Consider the following 26,654-nt stretch of genomic DNA (forward strand, 5'->3'; position numbering starts at 1 on the left):
GTGGGGGGAGGCAGAGGCGGATAAACATGGGGAAATAGTTTTACTTTGTGTAATGACCCATCCACTCCCAGTCTCTATTCAAGCCTAAGTTAATTGTATCCAGTTTGCAAATTAATTCCAATTCAGCAGTCTCTCGTTGGAGTCTGTTTTTGAAGTTTTTTTGTTGAAATATTGCCACTTCTAGGTCTGTAATCGAGTGACCAGAGAGATTGACGTATTCTCCGACTGGTTTTTGAATGTTATAATTCTTGACGTCTGATTTGCGTCCATTTATTCTTTTATGTAGAGACTGTCCAATTTGGCCAATGTACATGGCAGACGGGCATTGCTGGCACATGATGGCATATATCACATTGGTAGATGTGCAGGTGAACGAGCCTCTGATAGTGTGGCTGATGTGATTAGGCCCTATGATGGTGTCCCCTGAATAGATATGTGGACACAGTTGGCAATGGGCTTTGTTGCAAGGATACAAAGGTAGTGTACTTAGATTTCCAGAAAGCCTTTGACAAGGTCCCTCACCAAAGGCTCTTATGTAAATTAAGTTGTCATGGGATAAGAGGGAAGATCCTTTCATGGATTGAGAACTGGTTAAAAGACAGGGAACAAAGGGTAGGAATAAATGGTAAATTTTCAGAATGGAGAGGGATAACTAGTGGTGTTCCCCAAAGGTCAGACCTAGGACCAATCCTATTCAACTTATTTATAAATGATCTGGAGAAAGGAGTAAACAGTGAGGTGGCAAAGTTTGCAGATGATACAAAACTGCTCAAGATAGTTAAGACGAAAGCAAACTGTGAAGAACTTCAAAAAGATCTCACAAAACTAAGTGATTGGGCAACAAAATAGCAAATGAAATGTAATGTGGATAAATGTAAAGTAATGCACATTGGAAAAAATAACCCCAGTTATACATACAATATGATGGGGGCTAATTTAGCTACAACTAATGACTCCAAGAGAAAGATCTTGGAGTCATCGTGGATAGTTCTCTGAAGACATCCACGCAGTGTGCAGCAGCAGTCAAAAAAGCAAACAGGATGTTAGGAATCATTTGAAAAGGGATAGAGAATAAGACGGAGAATATCTTATTGCTCTTATATAAATCCATGGTACGCCCGCATCTTGAATACTGCATACAGATGTGGTCCCCTCATCTCAAAAAAGATATACTGACATTAGAGAAGGTTCAGAAAAGGGCAACTGAAATGATTAGGGGTTTGGAATGGGTCCCATATGAGGAGAGATTAAAGAGGCTAGGACTTTTCATCTTGGAAAAGAGGAGACTAAGGGGGGATATGATAGAGGTTTATAAAATCATGAGTGGTGTGGAGAAAGTGAATAAGGAAAAGATATTTTCTTATAACTTATATTTTCTTGTTCCCATAATCTAAGAACGAGGGGCCACCAAAGGAAATTAATGGGCAGCAGGTTTAAAACAAATAAAACAAAGTTTTTCTTCACTCAGCACACAGTCAACCTGTGGAACTCCTTGCCTGAGGAGGTTGTGAAGGCTAGGACTATAACAGGGTTTAAAAGAGAACTGGATACATTCATGGAGGTTAAGTCTGTGAATGCCTATTAGCCAGGATGGGTAAGGAATGGTATCCCTAGCCTCTGTTTGCCAGAGGGTGGAGATGGATGGCAGGAGAGAGATCACTAGATCATTACCTGTTAGATTCACTCCCTCTGGGACACTTGGCATTGGCTACTGTCGGTAGACAGGACACTGGGCTGGATGGACCTTTGGTCTGACCCAGTCTGGCCATTCTTATGTTCTTATGAAAATTCCTAGGCAAAAAAACATAATAATCCCCCATTTTTGGCGTATAAGACTCTGCATTCTAAATAGTAACCTGTACAACTCATCTAAACGGGACTCCACCTAACCCATGAAAACACAGCAGTCCACAAGATGACTGAAAAACCCAAGTCTTTGTGCTCCCATTGCACTAAGACAATGGGAGTCTAGGAGCCACAGTGGTACCAGACTCCCCAAAGGAGTCAGGGAGATGCACACCAGAGGTGAGGGGCCATGGGGCTGCCCACTCTTGCATACTGGCTAATGCCAAGGAAAGAGGAAGTGCTCGCTGTACTGTAAAAAGGTGTAGCAGGGGCTGCTAAAGCCTATGATTTCCCCAAAGCTCTGGGGGCACCCTGCACATATCTTATCCTACCCCCCAGTTTGGGGAGGGTGTTGATGCTACAATCTAGGCCTTTATAACTGTATTATATGTGCCCAAAAGAGGCACTCGGATATCAGAGCTACATTTGCTCAATGTTATCAACATTTTACACACACACAGACACACACACACACATCCCTCTCCCCTGCATTCTGTTTCCTCCAGCAGTAAAACAGTCCAGTCATCCAATAATCATCCTGGATTATTTCATAGCCCTGTAATGGATCACTATCTATCTGAGTGCTTCTGCAAGAAATACACTGGATTGTGAAGGGACTGTACAAATCTTATGCATTTCACAGAGGAGTTTGGGCTATTTTCAGTTGATAGCTTGGCTCTATTATACTTTTAGGCGAGATTACTTCACCAGTTTGGTGCCCAGAATAGAACCACATAAACAGATGATTGTTTAGAAGCAAAAAACAAAACAAAACAAAAATCAGGAAACTAATCTTTGCTTGTTTGCTCTGAAAGAATGTGTGTCTCTGAGGAATGTTGTAATTATGGATTTAGGAAATCAGTCCAATTTGCCAGGGTGTGAATTTCAGAGTTAATTCAGTCTGCCCTCTTAAGCATTCCTTCAACAGAACAAAAAGCACCAGGAGTTTAAATGCACCAAGAGAGATTAAAGAAAAAAAATCCACTGCCGATCCTTCCATTTGCTAAAGATCCCACAAACATACTTCTTGTAGCTCTGGCTTGTTGCCATGTGAGCTCCTTGACTGGTGAAATAAAAATTAGAAGTTATAACCCAAGTCTTGGTCATTAATATAGGGTTCTATTTTTCATAGCCTGCCAGTGAGGGAGTCAGTGCTACTGGGCAAGTATTTTCCTCTTCATTATTTTATTTAAGCATTTTGAAGAATTTTCAGAAAAGAAGGTGTCATCCAGTGAGGATCTCATATTAGCATACTATTGAAAAGGAAAACGTCTATAGCTAAGTCTCCAAATAACATGAAGCAAGAAAGAGGAACCAGAGTGATAATAGGAAACAAACATGCTGCCTAATACACGTATGAATTTAAGAACACCTGTTCTGTTGTCCATCTTCCACATTCTTTCATCAGGCAAAAAAGATAGGTCTTGCTAGGTGAATCTTCCATCAGTAAGGGCTGGACCTCACCCCATACATGCAGCTCATGTCCATGGGCATGGTGAATGTGGATTAAAGACACAATAGGGGCCTAAAGAATTACGCAAATAGCATATACTATACACTACCAAGAATGACCCAAAGCAGAATCTTGCAAGGATGAGCTTGAACTCTCAGAGGCCAGTTGAAGTAAGAGGCAGCCAGTGAAGAAGACTGAATAAATCATAGAATCATAGAAGATTAGGGTTGGGAGAGACCTCAGGAGGTCATCTAGTCCAACCCCCTGCTCAAATCAGGACCAACCCCAACTAAATCATCCCAGCCAGGGCTTTGTCAAGATGGGCCATAAAAACCTCTAAGGATGGAGATTCCACCACCTCCCTTGGAAACCCATTGCAGTGCTTCACCACCCTCCTAGTGAAATAGTTTTTCCTAATATCCATCCTAGACTTCCTGCACTGCAACTTGAGACCATTGCTCCTTGTTCTTTCATCTGCCACCCCTGAGAACAGCTGAGTTTCATCCTCTTTGGAACCCTGCTTCAGGTAGTTGAAGGCTGCTATCAAATCCCCCCCTCACTCTTCTTTTCTGCAGACTAAATAAGCCCAGTTCCCTCCACCTCTCCTCATAAGTCATGTGCCCCAGCCCCCTAATCATTTCCGTTGCCCTCTGCTGGACTCTTTTCAGTTTGTCCACATCCTTTCCATAGTGGGGGCCCCCAAACTGGACACAATACTCTAGATGTGGCCTCACCAGTGCCAAATAGAGGGGAATAATCACTTCCCTTGATCTGCTGGCAGTGCTTCTACTAATGCAGCCCAATTTGCTGTTAGCCTTCTTGGCAACAAGGGCACGCTGTTGACTCATATCCAGATTCTTGTCCACTGTAATCCTATTCTGCAGAAGTGCCACTTAGCCAGTTGGTCCCCAGCCTGTAGCAGTGCATGGGATTCTTCCGTCTTAAGTGCAGGACTCTGCACTTGACCTTGTTGAACCTCATCGGATTTCTTTTGGCCCAAATTTGTCTAGGTCACGCTGGACCCTATCCCTACCCTTCAGCGTATCTACCTCTGCCCCCAGCTTAATGTCATCTGCGAACTTGCTGAGGGTTCAATCCATCCCATCATCCAGATCATTAATGAAGAAGTTGAACAAAACTGGTCCCAGGACTGGCCCCTGGGGCACTCTGCTTGATACCGGCTACCAACTAGACATCGAGCTGTTGATCACTACCTGTTGAGCCTGACGATCTAGCCAGCTTTTTATCCACCTTATAGTCCATTCATCCAATCCATACTTCTTTAACTTGCTGGCAAGAATACCGTGGGAGACCGTATCAAAAGCTTTTCTAAAGTCAAGATATATCATGTCCACCACTTTCCCCATATCCACAGAATCAGTTATTTCATCATAGAAGGCAATCAGGTTGGTCAGGCGTGACTTCCCTTGGTGAATCCATGTTGAATGTTCCTGATCACCTTCCTCTCCTCCAAGTACTTCAAAATGGTTTCCTTGAGGACCTGCTCCATGATTTTTCCAGGGACTGAGGTGAGGCTGACCTGTCTGTAATTCCCTGGATTCTCCTTCTTCTCTTTTTTAAGGGTGGACACTATGCCTTTTTCCAATATTCCAGGACCTCCCCCAACCGCCATGAGTTTTGAAAGATAATGGCCAATGGCTCTGCAGTCACATCACCCAGCTCCCTCAGCACCCTTGGATGTATTGCATCCGGCCCCAAGAATTTGTGCATGTCCAGCTTTTCTAAAGAGTCCTTAGCCTGTTCTGTCACAACTGAGGGCTGCTCACCTCTTCCCCATACTGTGCTGCCCAGTGCAGCAGGCTGGGAGCTGACCTTGTCTGTGAAGACTGAGGCAAAAACAAAAGCATGGAGTACTTCAGCTTTTTCCACATCATCTGTCACTAGGTTGCCTCCCCCATTCAGTAAGCATCCCACGCTTTCCCTGGCCACCTTCTTGTTGCTAACATACCTGTAGAAACCCTTCTTGTTACCCTTCGCATCCCTTGCTAGCTGCAACTCCAGTTGTGCTTTGGCCTTGCTGATAACACCCCTGCATGCTCAAGCAATATTTTTATACTCATCCCTAGTCATCTGTCCGAGTGTCCACTTCTTTTAGCTTCCTTTTTTGAGTTTAAGCTCACCGAAGATTTCTCTGTTAAGCCAAGCTGGTCTCCTGTCATATTTGCTATTCTTTCTGCACATCAGGATGGTTTGTTCCTGCGCCCTCAATAAGGCTTCTTTAAAATACAGCCTCCTCCTGGAGTCTCCTGGACTCCTTTCCTCCTCATATTAGCCTCCCAGGGGATCCTGTCCATCAGTTGCCTGAGGGAATCAAAGTCTACTTTTCTGAAGTCCAGGGTCAGTATTCTGCTGCTCTCCTTTCTTCCTTTTGTCAGTATACTGAACACGACCATCTCAAGGTCACTGCTGCCCAGGTTGCCACTCACTTCTACTTCCCCTACCAATTCTTCCCTGTTTGTGAGCAGCAGGTCAAGAGGAGCTCTGCCCCTAGTTGGTTCCTCCAGCACTCGCACCAGGAAATTGTCCCCAACACTCTCCAAACTCTTCCTGGATTGTCAGTGCACCGTTGTATTGCTCTCCTAGCAGATGCCAGGGTGATTGAAGTCCCCCATGAGAACTGGGGCCTGTGATCTGGAAACTTAGGTTAGTTGTCCAAAGAAAGCCTCGTCTACCTCATCATCCTGGTCTCGTGGTCTATAGCAGACGCCCACCACGACACCACCCTTATTGGTCTTGCTTCTAAACTTAACCCAAAGACTCTCAATAGGCTTGTCTACAGATTCATACCGGAGCTCTGAGCAATCATACTGCTCTCTTGCATTCAGTGCAACTCCTCCACCTTTTCTCCCCCGCCTTTCCTTCCTGAACAGTTTATACCCATCCATGACAGTGCTCCAGTCATGTGAGTTACCCCACCAAGTCTCTGTTATTCCAATCACATCTCAGTTTCTTGACTTTGTCAGGACTTCCATTTTTTCCTGGTTGTTTCCCAGGCTTCTTGTGTTCGTTTACAGGCACTTAAGATAACTAGCCAATTGCCCTACTTTCTCAGTATGAATCAGGAGGCCTCCACTGTTGCACCCTCCTCCTTGTGTTTCCTCACGGTATCCCACTTCCCCACTTACCTCAGGGCTTAGGTCTCCATCCCCTGGCAAACCTAGTTTAAAGCCCTCCTCACTAGGTTAGCAAGCCTGCCTACGAAGATGCTCTTCCCTCTCTTAGTTAGGTGGATCCCATCTCCTCCGAGCAATCCTTCTTCCTGGAACAACATCCCATGGTTGAAGAATGCAAAGCCCTCTCTCCGATACCACCTGCACAACTAGGCATTTACCTCCACAATTTGATGGTCCCTACCTGGGTCTTTTCCTTCAACAGGGAGAATGGATGAGAACATGACTTGCACCTCAAACTCCTTTATCCTTCTTCCCAGAGCCACATAGTCTGCAGTGACCTGCTCACGGTCATTCTTGACAGTATCATTGGTGCCCAATTGGAGAAGTAGGAAGGGGTAGTGGTCCAGTGGCTTGATTAGTCTCAGGAGACACTCTGTCACATCCTGAGTTCTAGCTCCAGGCAAGCAGCGCACGTCTCGAGTTTCCCGGTCTGGGTGGCAGATGGATGGCTCTGTCCCCCTTAGGAGAAAATCCCCGACCACCACCACCCACCTCCTCCTGTTGGGAGTGGTCGTGGAACCCCCATCCCTAGGGCAATGCATCCCATGCCTTCCAGTCGATGGGGTCTCCTTCTGATCCCTTCCCTCAGTTGGCTCTTCCAAACCATCCTCCACCATGGTACCCGTGCAAAGAGCCTGAAAATGGTTTCTTACCTCTATCTGCATTGTGGGTACATGAGTTCTCCTCTTTCTTCTTCTGGACATCACATGCTGCCAATTTTCTTCCCCACTCTGCACTGCCCCCTCTGATTCTTCAGCATGCTGTGCCTGCACTACCAAACGCTGACTCCTAATGCTAAGAATGAAGGGAGTTTGGTCTGCAGGGGGTGGCGGGGGCTTGTGCCAAAAGGCGGTGGATCTTAGAAACAATACAAGAAGCACAAAATTAACTTCTTTGGCTTAACAAATGGAATAGTTTTTGAATTACTTATACCTGAGAATTTACAGATGTTTCTGTTGCGATAGTGGTAAGGGTGAGAACATGTTGCTTATTTGAAATATTGTCAGTTGAATGTTGTAGCTTAAATGTCTCCTAAATTCTACGGTTCTTTGCCATGTATTACAAGGATGTCAGGGCAGATTCTTTTATCTTTGGTATTTGAGATCCCTGTTTGAAAGGGCTCCTGAATTTGTCAGTGGATATTGTTGAAGTCCGGCTGCTGGTGGAAGATGCAGGACCCATGGCTGAGATAAGTATAGTGATTCTTGGCCTCATCATTTCGTAACTGATCTGAGAAAGTGTGGAAGGTGGGCTCTGGAAGCTGTATGATCCCTTTGAAATCTGGTTCATTTAATAATGGAGCAGTCTGTTAGTCTTTGTAAGCACTTTTGCTCTTGTAGAGGTAACTCCTACCCTCTCCTGGGTAGTGTGCTGGCTCTGGGGAGGGAGGTGATGCTGGGAACCTTATTCCCTAACACACAAGCAGGCGGACAAGTTCTCTGCTGACTATTCTGGTGACACTGGAGGGCTGGCTAATGAACCATCTCACACGTCCCCTAAGGGTGTGATCTGCTGTTTGAGGGGCTTGGTCTGGAGGAAAGTACAGCTAGGGAGGCGGTGTAGTCTGGAGGAATCGTAGGCTTAGAAGGGGCCACAAGGGTCATCTAGTCTAACCTCCTGCTGAGATGCAGGATTTGTTGTGTCTAAAACATCCAAGACAGATGGCTCTCCAGCCTCCTTTTGAAAGAGCTTCCAGTGAAGGAGCTTCCACAACCTCCCTTGGCATCTGTGCCATTGTCCTACTGTTCTGACAGGAAGTTTTTGCTGAGATTTTATCTAAATCTGCTGTGCTGTAGTTTGAACCCAGTGCCTCTTGTCCTGCCCTCTGTGGCAAGAGAGAATAACTTTTCTCCATCTTTTTTCTGGCAGCCTGTCAATTATTTGAAGACCACTCTCATGTCTCCCCTTAATCTCCTCTTCTCCAAACTAAACATACCCAGGTGCTTCAGCCTTTGCTCGAATGGCTTGCATTCCATCCCTCTGATGTTGCTTGCATCTGGATGCTCTCCAGTTTTCCTATATCCTTTTTGTCTATTGGTGACCAAAACTGGACACAGTCCTCCAGGTGAGGTCTAACAGGCACAGACTAGGGAAGTAGATGCTCCTGAGTTCTAATGGTGGCTTTGCTGATGGCTCCTTGAGAGGCTTTGAGCAAATGACTTTTCCACCTTCGTTTCCCCCTTTGTGAAATAATGATACTAATGATGATGGACCTGCCTCACAGAGGGGTTATGAGGATTCCTCAGTTTTATTACAAAGTGTTTTGAATATGTGGAATTCTGGTTGAGCTGGGAGGTTCAGGCTGCTGTTCCTATTTCCAGCAGCAAGGTATGTCCCAACACTCATCCCAAAGGCCTGTGTGAAGGCTACCCTCAGCAGCAAATGTCCTGCAGAGAGAGAATGCTGCAGCCAGTATTCCTGCTCCCTTCCCATCGCTCCCCAAAGCAGAATTGTGAAAGTTAGGGAGACTAACCTGAATGAATGATACTGCATGCTTCTTCAGTTTACCCCCGGGATCCTTCTGAGGGGCAGTGGTGCCACTGTAACTAGATTACTCTTGCAATTGTTTCTGAAATGACTGTGCCATACAGTGATGTCATCAATTCCTGCTGTACTATGGAGCGCTTATTGGCCTCATTTGTGACAGTGAGATTTTGCAAGTATGTGACTCATAATGGTGGTTTAGGGAATTTGTGTGTGTGGCTGTGGATTAAGGGTAGGACGATATGTCTAGGAATCTGAAAGGGATGTAAACACGCCTTGCTGATGTATAATTTTCTCTTGCTCGGAGGAACAGTGGAGCAGGTCGTTGTTGACGTTAATCAGAACAGATCCATTGTAGTCTGGTTTGCTAATGGACCCATGGGAAAATACCTATTTTCTCTTCAAAAGTTTTCATTTACAGAAACTGAAATATTTGTGTAATGGCAAATGTCATCCAGGAGGTATGTTCCCATCTCCATCAGTTCACATGCCATTCTGGGGACAAGACACCCCCATTATAGCCTCCTGCTAAGTTGTTCGTTTGCAAGCCTTTGCCCTCTATGGAATAGTTAGTTTTGCAGCAAATGCATTTTTTTCTGTTGACCGAAGCTGTTTTCCATTTCACGCAGATTCAGAATGTAATATCTCTGAGGAAATTTAACTTTTCTCAAAAGCCACTGTTGTGGCTAAAAGATTAATTCTGTTACAGTTCAAAAAAACCCATCGTCCCTCCCAGATGGAAATCACTGAAACAATAATATTTATCTATTAAGTACTGACTGTGTGCAAAGTAAAGGCAGTCCCTGGTCCAAAGAGTTACTTTGTGGAAGTCGGACAGAGAGATGACAGGACAGATGCTGGAAACCCAGAGGAAGGACTGACTTTGTAGTCTTACTGTGTTATTAATTCATTGCAAAAGAACTGAGTGTTCAGGAGGGACTTTGAATGAGAATAAGGAAGGGTCTTGGCACACTGGGACAGGGAAGAGATTCAGAGCCTAATTCGGGAAAGCGCTGAAAAACATACTTCAGTGCTTTCCTGAAGCAAGGCCACATTGCATAAGGTGCCATAGAAGAAGGCACAGAGATAGGAGATGGACAAAGCATCCAGACTGGCATGCTTAGTAGGGAAGGTGTGGAGGGGGAAATGAGTTATGACAAATAGCTAAATCAGAAAAAGTCATGGATATGAGGCCACAGAAATAATCGCTTTATGACAGGATCGGTCTTCCGTGTAGTGAATAGGAGCCAGATCCAATAGCCATGCTGGTCCATGGAAAGACTCCCATTACTTCAGTGGGTTCCGGAACTGGCCCATGTGAAGGCTAGTCCTGTCAGGTTCGTTGCTGCTCTTTCCAGTTTTATTCAGATTTGTTTCCCATGTGCATGATCATTAGAGGATTATTCTCTCCCTTTTGATCAATGGTCACCCCTATCTCTTGCCAAGCAGCTCTGCTTCTCCAGCCATGAGGAGTACAGCTCCTATGATCCCCATTATCTATTTTTCCCCTCTCCAAGATCCTGCCCTCCTCCTTTCTGTGCAGAAATATGCAGACATTTCAAAGAGAAGACTGCAAAACCTGCTGTAATCTCCCACCTCCTCCTCCTCCATCACTTTCCCCTCTAATAACCTCTCCTCCTTTTACCCCAGGATATAGACACTGACTTTCCTTGCCTGCTGATCTCCCCATCTCCTCTTACACCTGTCTCACTTCTGTCTCCTCCTGGATGTCTCGCCTTTACCTTAGCAACAGGGTTGAAAATAATGATGCTGTCATGAGAAAAAAAATGCTTCACCATTTGGCAGAGCCACGGAAATGCAACACGAGTTTAGCCAGTGATACTTACAATGAAGTTGGCTTCATGCAGCTATCTGTCCTAACACATTTGCCACCTGCAAACATGATTCCTCCTCTTCTTTTTTCCCAATCACTATCTTCTTTGCATCTCTGTGTTTTTCTTTTTCCCTTTCTGACTTTGGGCCATCAGCAGATTTATTTCCTGATCTGAAGCAGGACTGTCTGTTTTGAAGACAATGTCTCACCTTTTCCTTGCTCAAAGAATCTCAAGAATGAGGCCCGATGGCCCCAGCAGCATTCCACGGGTTCAGGCTTTGTTTGCACACGTCCTGGGTGAAAAAGCAAGGTGCAGAGAATCCCTGGGAATGAATTCCAACCCTGCAAATACAGTTTAGGTGCAGCTGTGCTACTGGGCAGGGATCTTTGGTGAATGTGCAGAAGGAACATGGCGCTTTCTTAAAAAATGCATATCTGTACATTTAGCTTCTGTGGCCTTGTCTACACTGGAAAGGGTTTGCCAGTATAGCTATTCCAAGAAACCCTTATAGTGGAAGTGCAGCGTATATTGGCAAAACAATTCTTTTGCCAGTATAACTTATACCAGTTCCCTGAACAAAATAAGCTATATTGGCAAAACACTAGGGCTTTTGCTGGCTTAGCTATTTTGGCACTTTTCACACTCGTAACTGACAGAGGCATACTGGCAAAACTTTGACCAGGTCTGCAGAATATGGCCATTTGTACAGTATTTTTGTTCTTCAGTAGAACCACCATGTCTGCAGTTACGAAGAGAGGCATGTAGTGTCACCACAATATGGATCAGGTTTCAGAGTGGTAGCTGTGTTAGTCTGTATCAGCAAAAAGAACGAGGAATACTTGTGGCACCCTAGAGACTAACAAATTTATTTGGGCATAAGCTTTCGTGGGCTAAAACCCACAAAATAAATGTATATCTTCCTACTGTATTTTCCATGGCATGCATCTGATGAAGTGAGTTTTACCCCACGAAAGCTTATGCCCAAATAAATTTGTTAGTCTCTAAGGTGCCACAAGTACTCCTCGTTCTTTTCACAATAAGAATGCCATTCCACTGATGTTCTCTCTGTGGTACTAAGTATCAGAGGGGTAGCTGTGTTGGTCTGTATCCACAAAAACAATGAGGAATCCGGTGGCACCTTAAAGACTAACAGCTTTATTTAGGCATAAGCTTTCATGGGTAAAAAACCCACTTCTTCAGATGCATGGAGTGAAAATTACAGATACAGGCATAAGTATACTGGCACATGAAGAGAAGGGAGTTACCTTACAAATGGAGAACCAGTGTTGACAAGGCCAGTTCATTCAGGGTGGATGTGGTCCACGCCCAGTAATTCATGAGGAGGTATCAATACCAAGAGAGGGAAAATTGCTTTTGTAGTGAGCCAGCCATTCCCAGTCCCTAGTCAAGCCCAAATTGATGGTGTTAAGTTTGCAAATGAATTGTAGTTCTGCAGTTTCTCTTTGAAGTCTGTTTTTGAAGGCTTTTTGTTGAAGAATGGCAACTTTTAAATCTGTTATTGCATGTCCAGAGTGATTGAAGTTTTCTCCTACTGGCTTTTGTATGTTACCATTCCTAATGTCTGATTTGTGTCCATTTATCCTTTTAAATAGAGACTGTCCGGTTTGGCCAATGTACATGGCAGAGGGGCATTGCTGGCACATGATGGCATATATCACATTAGAAGATGTGCAGGTGAATGAACCCCTGATGGTGTGGCTGATGTGGCTGGGTCCTCTGATGGTGTTGCTAGAGTAGATATGGGGACAGAGTAGGCAACGGGGTTTGTTACAGGGATTGGTTCCTAGGTTAGTGTTTCCATGGCGTGGTGTGTAGTGAGTATTTGCTTCAGGTTGGGGGGCTGTCTGTAAGCGAGGACTGACCTGCCTCCCAAGGTCTGTGAGAGTGAGGGATCATTTTCCAGCATATGTTGTAGATTATAGAATCATAGAATATCAGGGTTGGAAGGGACCTCAGGAGATCATCTAGTCCAACCCCCTGCTCAAACCAGGACCAATCCCCAATTAAATCATCCCAGCCAGGGCTTTGTCAAGCCTGACCTTAAAAACTTCTAAGGAAGGAGATTCTACCACCTCCCTAGGTAACGCATTCCAGTGTTTCACCACCCTCCTAGTGAAAAAGTTTTTCCTAATATCCAACCTAAACCTCCCCCACTGCAACTTGAGACCATTACTCCTTGTCCTGTCCTCTTCTACCACTGAGAATAGTCGAGAACCATCCTCTTTGGAACCACCTCTCAGGTAGTTGAAAGCAGCTATCAAATCCCCCCTCATTCTTCTCTTCTGCAGACTAAACAATACCAGTTCCCTCAGCCTCTCCTCATAAGTCATGTGTTACAGACCCCTAATCATTTTGTTGCCCTACGCTGGACTCTCTCCAACTTATCTACATCCTTCTTGTAGTGCGGGGCCCAAAACGGAACACAGTACCCCAGATCAGGCCTCACCAATGTCGAATAGAGGGGAACGATCACATCCCTCGATCTGCTCACTATGCCCCTACTTATACATCCCAAAATGCCATTGGCCTTCTTGGCAACAAGGGCACACTGTTGACTCATATCCAGATTCTCGTCCACTGTCACCCCTAGGTCCTTTTCCGTAGAACTGCTGCCTAGCCATTCGGTCTCTAGTCTGTAGCGGTGCGTTGGGTTCTTCCGTCCTAAGTGCAGGACCCTGCATTTATCCTTGTTGAAGCTCATCAGATTTCTTTTGGCCCAATCCTCCAATTTGTCTAGGGCCCTCTGTATCCTATCCCTGCCCTCCAGCGTATCTACCACTCCTCCTAGTTTAGTATCATCCGCAAATTTGCTGAGAGTGCAATCCACACCATCCTCCAGATCATTTATGAAGATATTGAACAAAACCGGCCCGAGGACTGGTCCTTGGGGCACTCCACTTGATACCGGCTGCCAACTAGACATGGAGCCATTGATCACTACCCGTTGAGCCCGACAATCTAGCCAACTTTCTACCCACCTTATAGTGCATTCATCCAGCCCATACTTCTTTAACTTGCTGACAAGAATACTGTGGGAGACCGTGTCAAAAGCTTTGCTAAAGTCAAGAAACAATACATCCACTGCTTTCCCTTCATCCACAGAACCAGTAATCTCATCATAGAAGGCGATTAGATTAGTCAGGCATGACCTTCCCTTGGTGAATCCATGCTGACTGTTCCTGATCACTTTCCTCTCATGTAAGTGCTTCAGGATTGATTCCTTGAGGACCTACTCCATGATTTTTCTGGGGACTGAGGTGAGACTGACTGGTCTGTAGTTCCCAGGATCCTCCTTCTTCCCTTTTTTAAAGATGGGCACTACATTAGTCTTTTTCCAGTCATCCGGGACTTTCCCCGTTCGCCACGAGTTTTCAAAGATAATGGCCAATGGCTCTGCAATCACAGCCGCCAATTCCTTTAGCACTCTCAGATGCAACGTGTCCAGCTTTTCTAAATAGTCCCTAACCAGCTCTTTCTCCACAGAGGGCTGGCCACCTACTCCCCATGCTGTGATGCCCAGCGCAGCAGTCTGGGAGCTGACCTTGTTCGTGAAGACAGAGACAAAAAAAGCATTGAGTACATTAGCTTTTTCCACATCTTCTGTCACTAGGTTGCCTCCCTCATTCAGTAAGGGCCCACACTTTCCTTGGCTTTCTTCTTGTTGCCAACATACCTGAAAAAACCCTTCTTGTTACTCTTAACATCTCTTGCTAGCTGCAGCTCCAGATGTGATTTGGCCCTCCTGATTTCATTCCTACATGCTCGAGCAATATTTTTATACTCTCATTGATGATGTGCTGGAGAGGTTTTGGCTGGGGGCTGTACGTGATGGCCAGTGGTGTTCCGTTACTTTCCTTGTTGGGTCTGTCCTGTAGTAGGTGACTTCTGGGTACCCGTCTCGCTCTGTCAGTCTGTGTCCTCACTATCCCAGGTGGGTATTGTAGTTTTAAGAATGCCTGATAAAGATCTTGTAGGTGTTTGTCTCTGTCTGAGGGATTGGAACAAATGCAGTTGTATCTTACGGCTTGGCTGTAGACAATGGATCGTGTGATGTGTCCTGGATGGAAGCTGAAGGCATGTAGGTAAGTATAGCGGTCAGTAGGTTTCCGGTATAGGGTGGTGTTTATGTGACCATCATTTATTTGCACTGTAGTGTCCAGGAAGTGGATCTCTTGGGGGGGACTGGTCCAGGCTGAGGTTGATGGTGGGGTGGAAATTGTTGAAATCCAGGTGGAATTCTTCAAGGGCCTCCTTCCCGTGGGTCCATATAATGAGGATGTCATAAATGCAGCGCAAGTAGAGGAGAAGAGCTAGGGGACGAGAGCTGAGAAAGCGTTGTTCAAAGTCTTCCATAAAAATGTTGGCATACTGTGGGGCCATGCGGGTACCCATAGCAGTGCCGCTGACTTGAAGGTATAAGTTGTCCCCAAATCTGAAATGGTTGTGGGTGAGGACAAAGTCACAAAGCTCAGCCACCAGGTGTGCCGTGGCCTCATCAGGGATACTGTTTCTGACCGCTTATAGTCCATCCTCATGTGGCATATTGGTGTAAAGAGCTTCTACATCCATGGATGGTGTTGAAAGGAAGATCACCAATGCATTGTAGTTTCCTCAGGAAGTTGGTGGTGTCTCAAAGATAGCTAGGAGCACTGGTAGCGTAAGGTCTGAGGAGAGAGTCCAAATAGCCAGATAATCCTGAGAGTGGCTGGCTCACTACAAAAGCAGTTTTCCCTCTCTTATTTTTGACACCTCCTCATCAATTATTGGGGGTGGACCACATCCACCCTGACTGAATTGGCCTTGTCAATACTGGTTCTCCACTTGTAAGGTTTCAGAGTAACAGCCGTGTTAGTCTGTATTCGCAAAAAGAAAAGGAGTACTTGTGGCACCTTAGAGACTAACCATTTTATTTGAGCATGAGCTTTCGTGAGCTACAGCTCACTTCATCGGATGCATACCGTGGAAACTGCAGAAGACATTATATACACAGAGACCATGAAACAATACCTCCTCCCACCCCACCCTCCTGCTGGTAATAGCTTATCTAAAGTGATCATCAAGTTGGGCCATTTCCAGCACAAATCCAGGTTTTCTCACCCTCCGCCCCCCCCACCCCCATACACACACAAACTCACTCTCCTGTTGGTAATAGCTCATCCAAAGTGACCACTCTCCCTACAATGTGCATGGTAATCAAGGTGGGCCATGTCCAGCACAAATCCAGGCTTTCTCACCCCCCCCCCCTTTTCCCGGACACACACAAACTCACTCTCCTACTGGCAATAGCTCATCCAAACTGACCACTCTCCAAGTTTAAATCCAAATTTAACCAGAACGTCTGGGGGGGTGGGGTAGGAAAAAACAAGGGGAAATAGGCTACCTTGCATAATGACTTAGCCACTCCCCGTCTCTATTTAAGCCTAAATTAATAGTATCCAATTTGCAAATGAATTCCAATTCAGCAGTTTCTCGCTGGAGTCTGGATTTTAAGTTTTTTTGTTGTAAGATAGCGACCTTCATGTCTGTGATTGCGTGACCAGAGAGATTGAAGTGTTCTCCAAAAAAACTTCAAATCCAGACTCCAGCGAGAAACTGCTGAATTGGAATTCATTTGCAAATTGGATACTATTAATTTAGGCTTAAATAGAGACTGGGAGTGGCTAAGTCATTATGCAAGGTAGCCTATTTCCCCTTGTTTTTTTCTACCCCCCTTCCCCCCCCCCCCGACGTTCTGGTTAAACTTGGATTTATGCTGGAAATGGCCCACCTTGATTATCATGCAGATTGTAGGGAGAGTGGTCAGTTTGGATGAGCTATTGCCAGCAGGAGAGTGAGTTTGTGGGGGCGGGGGTGAGAAAACCTGGAATTGTGCTGGAAATGGCCCACCTTGATTATCATACACATTTTAAAGAGAGTGGTCACTTTGGATGGGCTATTACCAGCAGGAGAATGAGTTTGTGTGTGTGTGGGGGGGGGGGGGGGGCAGAGGGTGAGAAAACCTGGATTTGTGCTGGAAATGGCCCAACTTGATGATCACTTTAGATAAGCTATTACCAGCAGGAGAGTGGGGTGGGAGGAGGTATTGTTTCATGGTCTCTGTGTGTATATAATGTCTTCTGCAGTTTCCACAGTATGCATCCAATGAAGTGAGCTGTAGCTCACGAAAGCTCATGCTCCAATAAATTGGTTAGTCTCTAAGGTGCCACAAGTACTCCTTTTCCACTTGTAAGGTAACTCCCTTCTCTTCATGTGCCAGTGTATTTATGCCTGTATCTGTAATTTTCACTCCATGCATCTGAAGAAGTGGGTTTTTTACCCACAAAAGCTTATGCCTAAATAAATCTGTTTGGCTTTAAGGTGCCATCGGACTCCTTTTTGTCTCTGTGGTACTGATGCTGGAAGCCAAATGCCACATCCCGAGGAAGGCTATGGCTCCTGCAGAGCAAGTGCAAGGTGACACAGTGGTCCTAACTTGAACTGTTCCCTTTTTGTTGCATATGCCCAGTCTTGTTCTGAAGCATCAAGAGGTGCTGCCAGTCTGCAGCAGGATTCCCTTGGCAATGCATTGCTCACATATGCCTTAGTACGTAGTTGATCCTTTTAACCATCTGGCATATGGAGGCTATTGCTTAGATAGCAACTCTGTGGGAGCCCAGATACAGCTGGCACACTGGGGATTTTGCACCTAGTTGTGTTAGGAAACAATAGAAAAGTTTGAAATAATGGCAAAATTGAGCACACTTCCTAATATACAACAAAGTAATCACTTTGGCTGTGGTTAGTGGAGAGCAGAAAGGGGCCCATAAACTTTTCAGTGTTTATGAAGATAGGCAGTTCCTTGCCAATGCTCGTTTAATTCAGTAATTAATTTACTACATGCAAAACTGAAATTCATTATGTAACAGACAAGCGGTTTGTATTCCACCTTTTGCTGTGAATCACTGTAATGAAATGTTACAGGGATTTTTAAAATACAGCTAGCATGTTGAGAGCATCTTTAGCTTAGCAATTATCACAAGCAGATAATGGATGTTTATGAGCAGGGTTGGATAAGGCATTGGCTCTATAAGGGCCTCAGCTCCTGAAGTCATGTGATTACAACAGAGTTGCCATTTTCATTTGTTAAGTGGGTTTCTAGACCTGGTGGTTGTGAAGAAAAGCTTGAAGACTTGGAGCTGATGCAGTGACATTTGCCGGAGTTTTCAGACAGCCTGAAACAATAGCCCTGAGAGGGGTGAATTGTCCCATTCATCTCGGTTTAACCCCAAGGCCCTTTGCTCTGGGAGAGGCTTTGCTGACGCCTCCCAGCAGGACCCTCTGTGTATTGTAGGGGAAGAGTGCAGGCCCAATCACCTACACAGGTGCTTCAAGGTGGGGGGAAGAGCTCCATCCTGCTATTCCTCTCTGGGAGGGGAGGAGAGCCTCCCCCAATGCTTTTGCCAGTGGGGAAGTGTCATGGTAAGGCCACTGTGGGCCCTGTGTCATGGTATGCCTCAGCCCAGATTGCCTTAATCCAATCCTCTTTCAAACAGCTAACAGACTCTGGAGACCTTTGCTCTCTGTCTGGCCAACTGTTAAGCTGACTCTGTTTTATTTTGTCAGTATGTGAGATGAACTGGACATGCTGATCATCACACAGTCTGAGTTGCATTGTCCTTTCGGTACACTGCTGGCACGTGTCCTCTCTTTGCTCTGCCCATGGTCTTCAGATGATCTGGAGTGCCCTAGTCACATGGTCCCCAGGAGCAATCCATCTGCATGGGAGAAGAGTAGGCCTGTAGAGTAAGCCAAAGCAGTCTGGGCTCAAACAATGTTACTTCTAAAGTGGGAAGGACATGCACATGCTCAGTTCTTGCTCCCTCCTCTGTCAATTCAGGCTGCCAGTTCCTGAAGAGTTCCTCACTTCAGGCACCCTGTCCTTGGAAATGTATAGTCCTGCGCTGAAGATGGAACTTGCACCAACAGATTTTGTTACTCTTGCTTCCTTGCAGAACACAGTTGGGGAGAATCGATGGCTACAAGAGCAGCTGATCCAACTGCTAGTCAGCTACTGTGATCTGAACACAGCAGCCAGGTGGGCTCTCCGCTATAGCTTACCTGAGGAGACCCTGCCTTACGGAGTGGCCGATGAACTTCAGAAACTCAAGGTCCAGGAGAGGTAAATATCATGGATTATACCGACTTCAGAAATATATGAATTATGCCAGTGGCCTCTCTGGCCCCCAGAGCAGCTTGGATTTGGGAGAGACAAAAGTGGCTTAAAGTGCCCTCAGGAGGAGAGTTCTGTACTTTACTTCTTAGAGACACAACACAGAATCTTACCCCCCGCCCACCTTTGAGTAAACTGGACTGCTGAGTTCATAGAGGGAAATCCCAGCCTGCAGAGAGAGAGGCTGCATTTGGATAAAAACAAAAGGAGGACTTGTGGCACCTTAGAGACTAACAAATTTATTTGAGCATAAGCTTTCGTGGCTACAGCTCACACTGCAAACCATAGAATATCAGGGTTGGAAGGGACCCCAGAAGGTCATCTAGTCCAACCCCCTGCTTGAAGCAGGACCAATTCCCAATTAAATCATCCCAGCCAGGGCTTTGTCAAGCCTGACCTTAAAAACCTCTAAGGAAGGAGATTCTACCACCTCCCTAGGTAACGCATTCCAGTGTTTCACCACCCTCTTAGTGAAAAAGTTTTTCCTAATATCCAACCTAAACCTCCCCCACTGCAACTTGAGACCATTACTCCTCGTTCTGTCATCTGCTACCATTGAGAACAGTCTAGAGCCATCCTCTTTGGAACCCCCTTTCAGGTAGTTGAAAGCAGCTATCAAATCCCCCCTCATTCTTCTCTTCTGCAGGCTAAACAATCCCAGCTCCCTCAGCCTCTCCTCAGAAGTCATGTGTTCCAGACCCCTAATCATTTTTGTTGCCCTTCGCTGGACTCTCTCCAATTTATCCACATCCTTCTTGTAGTGTGGGGCCCAAAACTGGACACAGTACTCCAGATGAGACCTCACCAATGTCGAATAGAGGGGAACGATCACGTCCCTCGATCTGCTCGCTATGCCCCTACTTATACATCCCAAAATGCCATTGGCCTTCTTGGCAACAAGTGCACACTGCTGACTCATATCCAGCTTCTCATCCACTGTCACCCCTAGGTCCTTTTCCGCAGAACTGCTGCCTAGCCATTCTGTCCAAATGATTGTCTGAGCTCCAGTAGCTGTTCAGTTAAATCCATAGTTTAAAGTTAAATCCACCACACTTTCTGAAGAATCCATGTGCAAATATCTGAGAGCGAACTGCTGAGGAGCTGCTTAGTCTGGTGTTCCTCCTCTTTTTGCTTCTTTCTTGAATCTTGCTTTTCCTTCCTGACTCATGTCTCAGGGTATATTCCCCCACCCCCTTATTTCAGGCAGTGTACATGAGGTATTTCAGACAGAGGCAGTTAACAGCAAAACATCTAGTAGCCAGGTCTTAGGGTGGGAGCACTAAGTTTAAAGAATCCAGAAGTTGCATGATACTGGTGATGTCGCCACCTGAGGGGCACAACCTGCCCATTCCCTCTAGCACGTAGGATATAAAAGATAGCAGAATTGGTGTGGTTATGCTGTGCAGGGAGGCAGTATGCAGAGAGTCCATGCAGTGGTGTCCACGACTCCCATCTGCGGTGAAAATGTGTTCCATGGGGCTTAAACCATGAGAGCATGGGGAGGTGTTTTGGATACGAGCCAAGCTAGAGGAGGCACATGGATCCATACGCTCCTATGCTTGCCCACCAGCCAGATTATCGGAGCAGCCAGATTCCTGCAGGTGTGCAGAGCCTCAGTCAAGGCTATTGCAGTCCTCTGGTCTCTCAAGAAGCTGCTGCTGGCTCTACCAGCCCACTGGGCCAAGGACAGAGGTATTCTTTCCCCCAAGCAGCCTGTGCATTTACTTGGACTTTGCACAAGGAAGAGGATCTGGCCCTGAATGTTTAGTACAAAGCAGGAGAGCTCTGGGCTGTCTTGCTGAGTAGCCTGGGTGCAATGGCAGCCTTGCACTTGGGGACTCATGGACTGCATAGCGTTATCAGTCCTGCAGCCGCTAGCCTCTGCCACGGGAGACACATGATAGCCTGCCCCCACCTCACCACCAGCCAGCAAAGGGCACAGAGCCCAGTGGAAAGGGAAGCACAGCAGCTATGCTCAGGAGACACTGAAATCTGGGCCTGCAGGAGACTGCCCCTGGCAGGGGGCAGTACCTTACTGGCAGCGCATGACCTTTCTTTGCATGCAAGGTAAGCCCCCAAACAGCGGGCAGGCGGGGCCCATGCCTACGAGAGAGCCACAAACTCCGGGCATGCACCGTGGCAGGAAACCAACATCAGAACTCAACATGTCAGTAACCTCAATGGCATATGCCAGCTCCGCCATTCGCAGTCTATTTGGATGGGTAAGTGAAGCCCTCTGTACCGCAATCTTCCTAGGATAAGAATCCTAACCCATCATGGTGAAGTACTTTGCAGTCCATGGAGCCCTGGATCCAAATGTAGCCACTTCTCTTTTCTTAGCACTTGAAACAGTCTAGCAGCAGGTTCCCACAGAGGGCGTTCACGCTGCAAGAGAAAGAGATGGTATCAGAGTATGAATGATGACATCACCTCTGCTGCTGGTCCCACCATATGCTCCTCTTGAGCTGTGCAGATCAGAATATTCCGGGAGAGATGAGATTTCACACCTTCATTAAATATTTTACACAAATATTGACTTCAGCGTGCACACATACCATCTCTGCGAGGGAATGTTTGCACAGCACCAAGCTGCTATGTTACAAAATTAGTCACACAGTCCCTGAAACACAAGGTTAGTAAATATTTTCTCAAATAATAAACCATTTAAAGTCTCTGTGGGAAAGAGACTAGCCAGAAATTCATGATATGTACAAAATAGTTGTTTTTCTCTTACTCTTTCTTTCCTTCGATTGCATCATCTGGAAGGTTCACAAGAACAAAGCTATTACAGCATTTACAAAGCTATTGCAAGAGCCTCTGCTGTATGGGGAACCAACTCGTGCTGTGTAAGATTCTGTTCTAGGAAATCCATGATAACTCACAAACCCCATTTCTGCAGACATCTCCCTAACAGTGCCAGGGTGTTAATGCACTCGCATTGCACCTCTCTCTGGGGCACTGCCTGAAGTCTTAGTGTAGGAGAGTGAAACAGGTGGGGAATCTCAGTCTGGGTGTGAGTTCAGCTTACCACTGTTCTTAGCACCTAGACCCCAAAGTGCAGGGAGGTGGTGGAGTAGTGTGAAAACCTTCTAGGGGTTTTTGTCTGTCCAGCTCCATAGAACAGAGGGAATAACAGGTGTAGATGCTGTACAGGGAAAGGGCTGGGGGAAACTGGCATAGGAAGGAGAGGTCAGTGAACCCTTTATGAGCCATCCCACTCTAAGCTCAATGGAAGAGGAGGCCTCTTGAGCCAGAGGCAATGGCCCCTAGGTGGTGGAAATCCTGCTGTAGGTGGGGCAGCCTGTGATTCTCTGCCTGTTCCTGTCTAATGAGAAAACCGAAGTTCTGGTTTGGGCCCTAAGCAGGTCAGAGCCAGCCTGTGCATGGGGCCATGCCAGCTAGTGGGTTCCTGGGTTCATGGTGAGGGGCTGGAAGTCGAGTCCTTACAATGTGCTAATTTCAAAGTCAGAGCTCACTTGCTGGCTTTAAGGTCACATCAGTTCTGGGAAAGAGAATGGAGTGTGAGTAATGCATGATGAGAAGTCTGGGTTTGAGAGGCTTTTCTAGTCCGGAGGCTACTTCCAATGTGTATGTGTTATTGATGGAATGGACTTGTGCTCCAAGCTTCCATCTCTGTCTCACATACACTGATGTTTTTTGGTGATTTTAGGGGCAGGGGATGAGGGAGAGAAGGTGAGTCAAGGCTGAAAGGAACAGAAAGAAAGAGTAGAATAAGGAAAGGGTCAGAGAAAGTGGAGAGAGAAGAGAGATCGAGTGAGAGGAGGTGACTGGGATGTGAGGAGAGGGGTTCTAGGACTTTCTGATGTCTCTTGGGCCCTGAAATCTTAGGGTGGCCCTGTTAAAAGTTGCTGGCTCTTGTTTTGTGCAGGGTAGAAGATGCTGAGAGCACAGTGGATGACTATGAAGAGGATAGGAAGGAGGGTTATTACCAGATCCCCATTCCCAGGGAGAACATTCACTTTCTGCAGACATGGGAAGGGATACTGAGGTGGAGGGAGAAGGTGCTGCAGGTAAGCATCTCCCTGTTGTTGGTTTTTTAGTGTCAATTATGTAACATGGGGTGGAATATTTGTGACCTTCATCATCAAATACATGTCAGCCTATGCCAGGAGCAGCAGGAGCATGCCTGGCACTTTCTGTAGGAAATCTCTGAGGCCTGTGGGCTTGGAGATTGACTGGAATAGCTATTGTGGAATAAGCTATCGCAGGGGCGGGCAAACTACAGCCCATGGGCCACATCCGCCCTCCAGCCAGTTTAATCCGGCCCTCAAGCTCCCAGTGGGGAGCGGGGTCTGGGGCTTGCCCTGCTCCCATGCTCCAGCTGGGGAGCAGGGTTGGAGGCCACTCCATGCGTGCCACCCAGAACCTGCACCCCTGAACCCCTCCCATGCCCCAACCCTCTGCCCCAGCCCTGATCCCTCTCCTGCACCCCAACCCTTTGCCCCAGCCAGGACCCCGCTCCTGCACACTGATCTCCTCATTTCCGGCCCCACCCCAGAGCTCGCACCCCCGCCAGAGCCTTCATCCCCCCCATCACCCACACCCCAACCCCCTCCCCTAGCACAGAGCCTCCTCCTGCACACTGAACTCCTCATTTCTGGTGCCACCCCACAGCCCACACCCCCAGCCAGAGTGCTCACCCCCTCCTGCACCCCAACCCCCAATTTCATGAGTATTCATGGCCCACCATACAATTTCCATATCCAGATGTGGCCCTTGGGCCAAAAAGCTTGCTCACCCCAAGCTACCAGGAAAAACTTCTCATGGGACACTGTAATCTGGATAAAATCCACTTTATTCACAATAATTAGTGCACTTCCAAAACAGTAATTATTCTGCAGTAAAGTCACTCTTAGTCCAGAGTAGAGTGTCCAGCCAGGGAGCTATTCCACAATTGCTGTTTCAGTCTATGTCCCATGTAGAGAAGCCCTGAGTAAAGAAAGCCTTTTGTATGTGCTGCAGCCTGGCCAGGTTGTTGGCATCGACATGGAGTGGAGGCCGTCATTTGGAGTGGTGGGAAAGCCACGCGTCTCGGTGATGCAGATTGCTATCGAGGAGCAGGTGTTCCTCCTGGATTTGTTGCAGCTCCTCAAGCCAGATGAGATGGAGGAGCTTTCTCACTTTGTCCAGACCCTCTTCTCAGATCCAACCATCATTAAACTAGGTAACTTAAGCTTTCCCCTATGCTCTGCTTTCCACTGCAGGAACTGTCAGCCTTTCTCACTACTTCACATACATAGGAACAACAGGAACTTCATCTTCCCTGCCCTCTATACATGGGGCCTTCCCCAGGAGGGTGTAATGTAGTCCAGTTAGAACAGGCTCTTAGAACATTCTTCTCTTATTGCTTTGGGAGCCTTCTATATTAGACGGCCGCCATGGCAGGCAGCAGGGTGAACAGCTTCCACCACTGCCTGCCCCACACCAGAAACTACAAGTCTGTGGGTTAACCCATCTGGTATCAGAACAAATATCTGTCTGGGTCAGCCTGCTCCATACCAGAACCCGCAACTCCCTGGGTTAGTCCACCCAGTACCAGAACCCAGAGCTTTCCAAGTGAGCCCTCATGGAACCAGAACCCCATAGCTCTCTGGGTTAGCTCATCTGCTACTAGAACCCATAGCTCTCTGGGTTAACCCACCCCATACCAGAACTGATATCTTTCTGGGTTAGCACACCTGGAACCAGAACCCAGAGCTTTCAGGTTAGCCTGCCATGCACCAGTTCCCAGAACTCATTTTTCTATCTGTGTGATTTGAGGCTTTGTCTCTGCAGGTTATGGGATGTCCGGAGACCTGCACAGCCTAGCTGCTACGTGCTCTGCTTTTAAAGAAATGAATAAGCAGGTGCAAGGCATAGTGGACCTGCTTGCAGTAGATAAACAAGTAAGAATGGGAATCTGAAGATTTGGAAAATGCCTTCTCTTGACTGTACCGGAAGATAACTGTCATTATTTCACAGCATTGTCTTTCTGCATCCTATATTGGCAGGGAGATGACTAGATGACCTAATAGGTCTTTTCCATCTCTAGTTCCTGGGGTGATGTAATTCTTTAGAGAGAGACACAAGCATTCAGTTTTGATTAGCTAAAAAGACATGGCTGGGTATTTTAATAGCTTTCCACTTTGCCTTTATGAAAGGAACTAAAATGGAGCCAGAGGTCCATTCACTAAGGGGGGCTTTTTGAACACAACCATCACACTCATACTTGCTATGAGCAAATTCTTGCAGAATTTATAAAACTTATAAAAGTTTATTATAAAAGTTTCATTATTCTAACATTTGGTAGTGTCCATAGAGTAGTTATGGATTTAATAGACAGCTCCTTATTAAGAGCATGGAGCTGTAGAGTCAGTGCAGTACAGGATTTGCACTCATCTGCTACTGAAATGCAGCTGGCTTTAGGTTAGAACTCAGTAGCTGTGCAGCAGCATGCAGTAATTTTAGTAAGAAAATGAAAAATTGCATCTGTTTGAAACTGCAGGGGGAATTTAAGGAGGTAGGTTGGGATTTAGCCAAACTCCTGGGGTTGTCGTCATAACTCAGGAAGTGCTGGGGAAACTCTAGTGTCCACAGGTAGTCACAGCCTTAGTTCTATCCAGATTGAGTGAGGGACATTTCAGAATTGTCATTGTTTGCTCTAGTCCTGGGGCACCTTTTCTGTTTAACACATTAGCTCAGAAAAAACAAAATGGGGAGGAAGATGCTGGGGTTCTGTGGTTATTATTTCTTTATTATTTGTATTGTGTTAGTGCCCAGTGGTCTCAGTTGGCTCAGGGACTATCTCCTCTGGATGCTCTGTAAACGTGTGAGAAGAGACACTCCCTGACCCAACTTCTTAACATCTTAGGAAAATGCTCCAGGAGAAATTTGGTCACCCTTTTTAGCATACTCAGAGGAAGAGGGCTCCACAGTCAGCAAGCCAGAATCTTTAGCCAGGTTCTTTGAATATGAACTTGGTCCTGACTAAGTAATAGGTAATGTACAATCGTAACTTTGCTTTAATAAAAAGTATGAAATAAAAAAATTCAAAAAAGCGCTCCCGGTATGATGCAGTCAAACTAGGCTGCTGTTTCCCTTCCAGGCTTTGAAACCAAGTTCACTTCCAACGAGTGTGTTTGTCAAGCAAATATCCAATATCTGTTCGGGTATCCAGTTTGCCATGCCAGCCCTTGTCTGAGATAGCAGGGCTGTGTGTACCTTTACTGAAGTGAAAGGTGATTACATTAGGATTGCTTCCTGACCACATGCCTTGATTGTTCTTTCCACCCCACTGCAACATGTGATATTTTCAGGATCTGTTTTGAAATCTGTTTATTTTGCATCTTTCTCTCCCCCTTCAGTTACAGAAATGCTGGAGGAAGAGCAGCCTTCAAGTTGATGTACTGTCACAGGAGAAGAGCTGTGGAGACAGAAGGTTCAGGCAGCCAGAAAGAGGGCTCAGTCTGCTGGTGCAGCATGTCCTGGGGAAACCTCTTAATAAAACTGAGCAGCTCTCCAACTGGGAGAAACGGCCGCTGCGGGAGGAACAAATCCTCTATGCAGGTCTGGTTAGCATGTAACTGTAGAGCAAGGTGCTATGGACAGCTCTG

The 26,654-nt window shown here is 46.3% G+C and overlaps 1 protein-coding gene across 13 annotated transcripts in view; it reads left to right on the forward strand.

The window, feature by feature from the left end:
• The window catches only part of EXD3 (exonuclease 3'-5' domain containing 3), a 616,706-nt gene that overhangs the window by 215,068 nt on the left and 374,984 nt on the right, over positions 1-26,654 (forward strand). For all 13 annotated transcript variants that reach the window (XM_073314578.1, XM_073314585.1, XM_073314573.1 and 10 more), the window contains 5 exons: positions 18,824-18,990; positions 22,931-23,072; positions 24,025-24,226; positions 24,838-24,947; positions 26,406-26,607. In XM_073314578.1, coding sequence (XP_073170679.1) covers positions 18,824-18,990; positions 22,931-23,072; positions 24,025-24,226; positions 24,838-24,947; positions 26,406-26,607 — 823 coding nt within the window. The remainder of the gene's footprint in view (positions 1-18,823; positions 18,991-22,930; positions 23,073-24,024; positions 24,227-24,837; positions 24,948-26,405; positions 26,608-26,654) is intronic.

This window comes from Lepidochelys kempii, chromosome 16 (assembly GCF_965140265.1).
Source record: "Lepidochelys kempii isolate rLepKem1 chromosome 16, rLepKem1.hap2, whole genome shotgun sequence".
In the NCBI taxonomy this organism is placed as follows: domain Eukaryota; kingdom Metazoa; phylum Chordata; order Testudines; family Cheloniidae; genus Lepidochelys; species Lepidochelys kempii.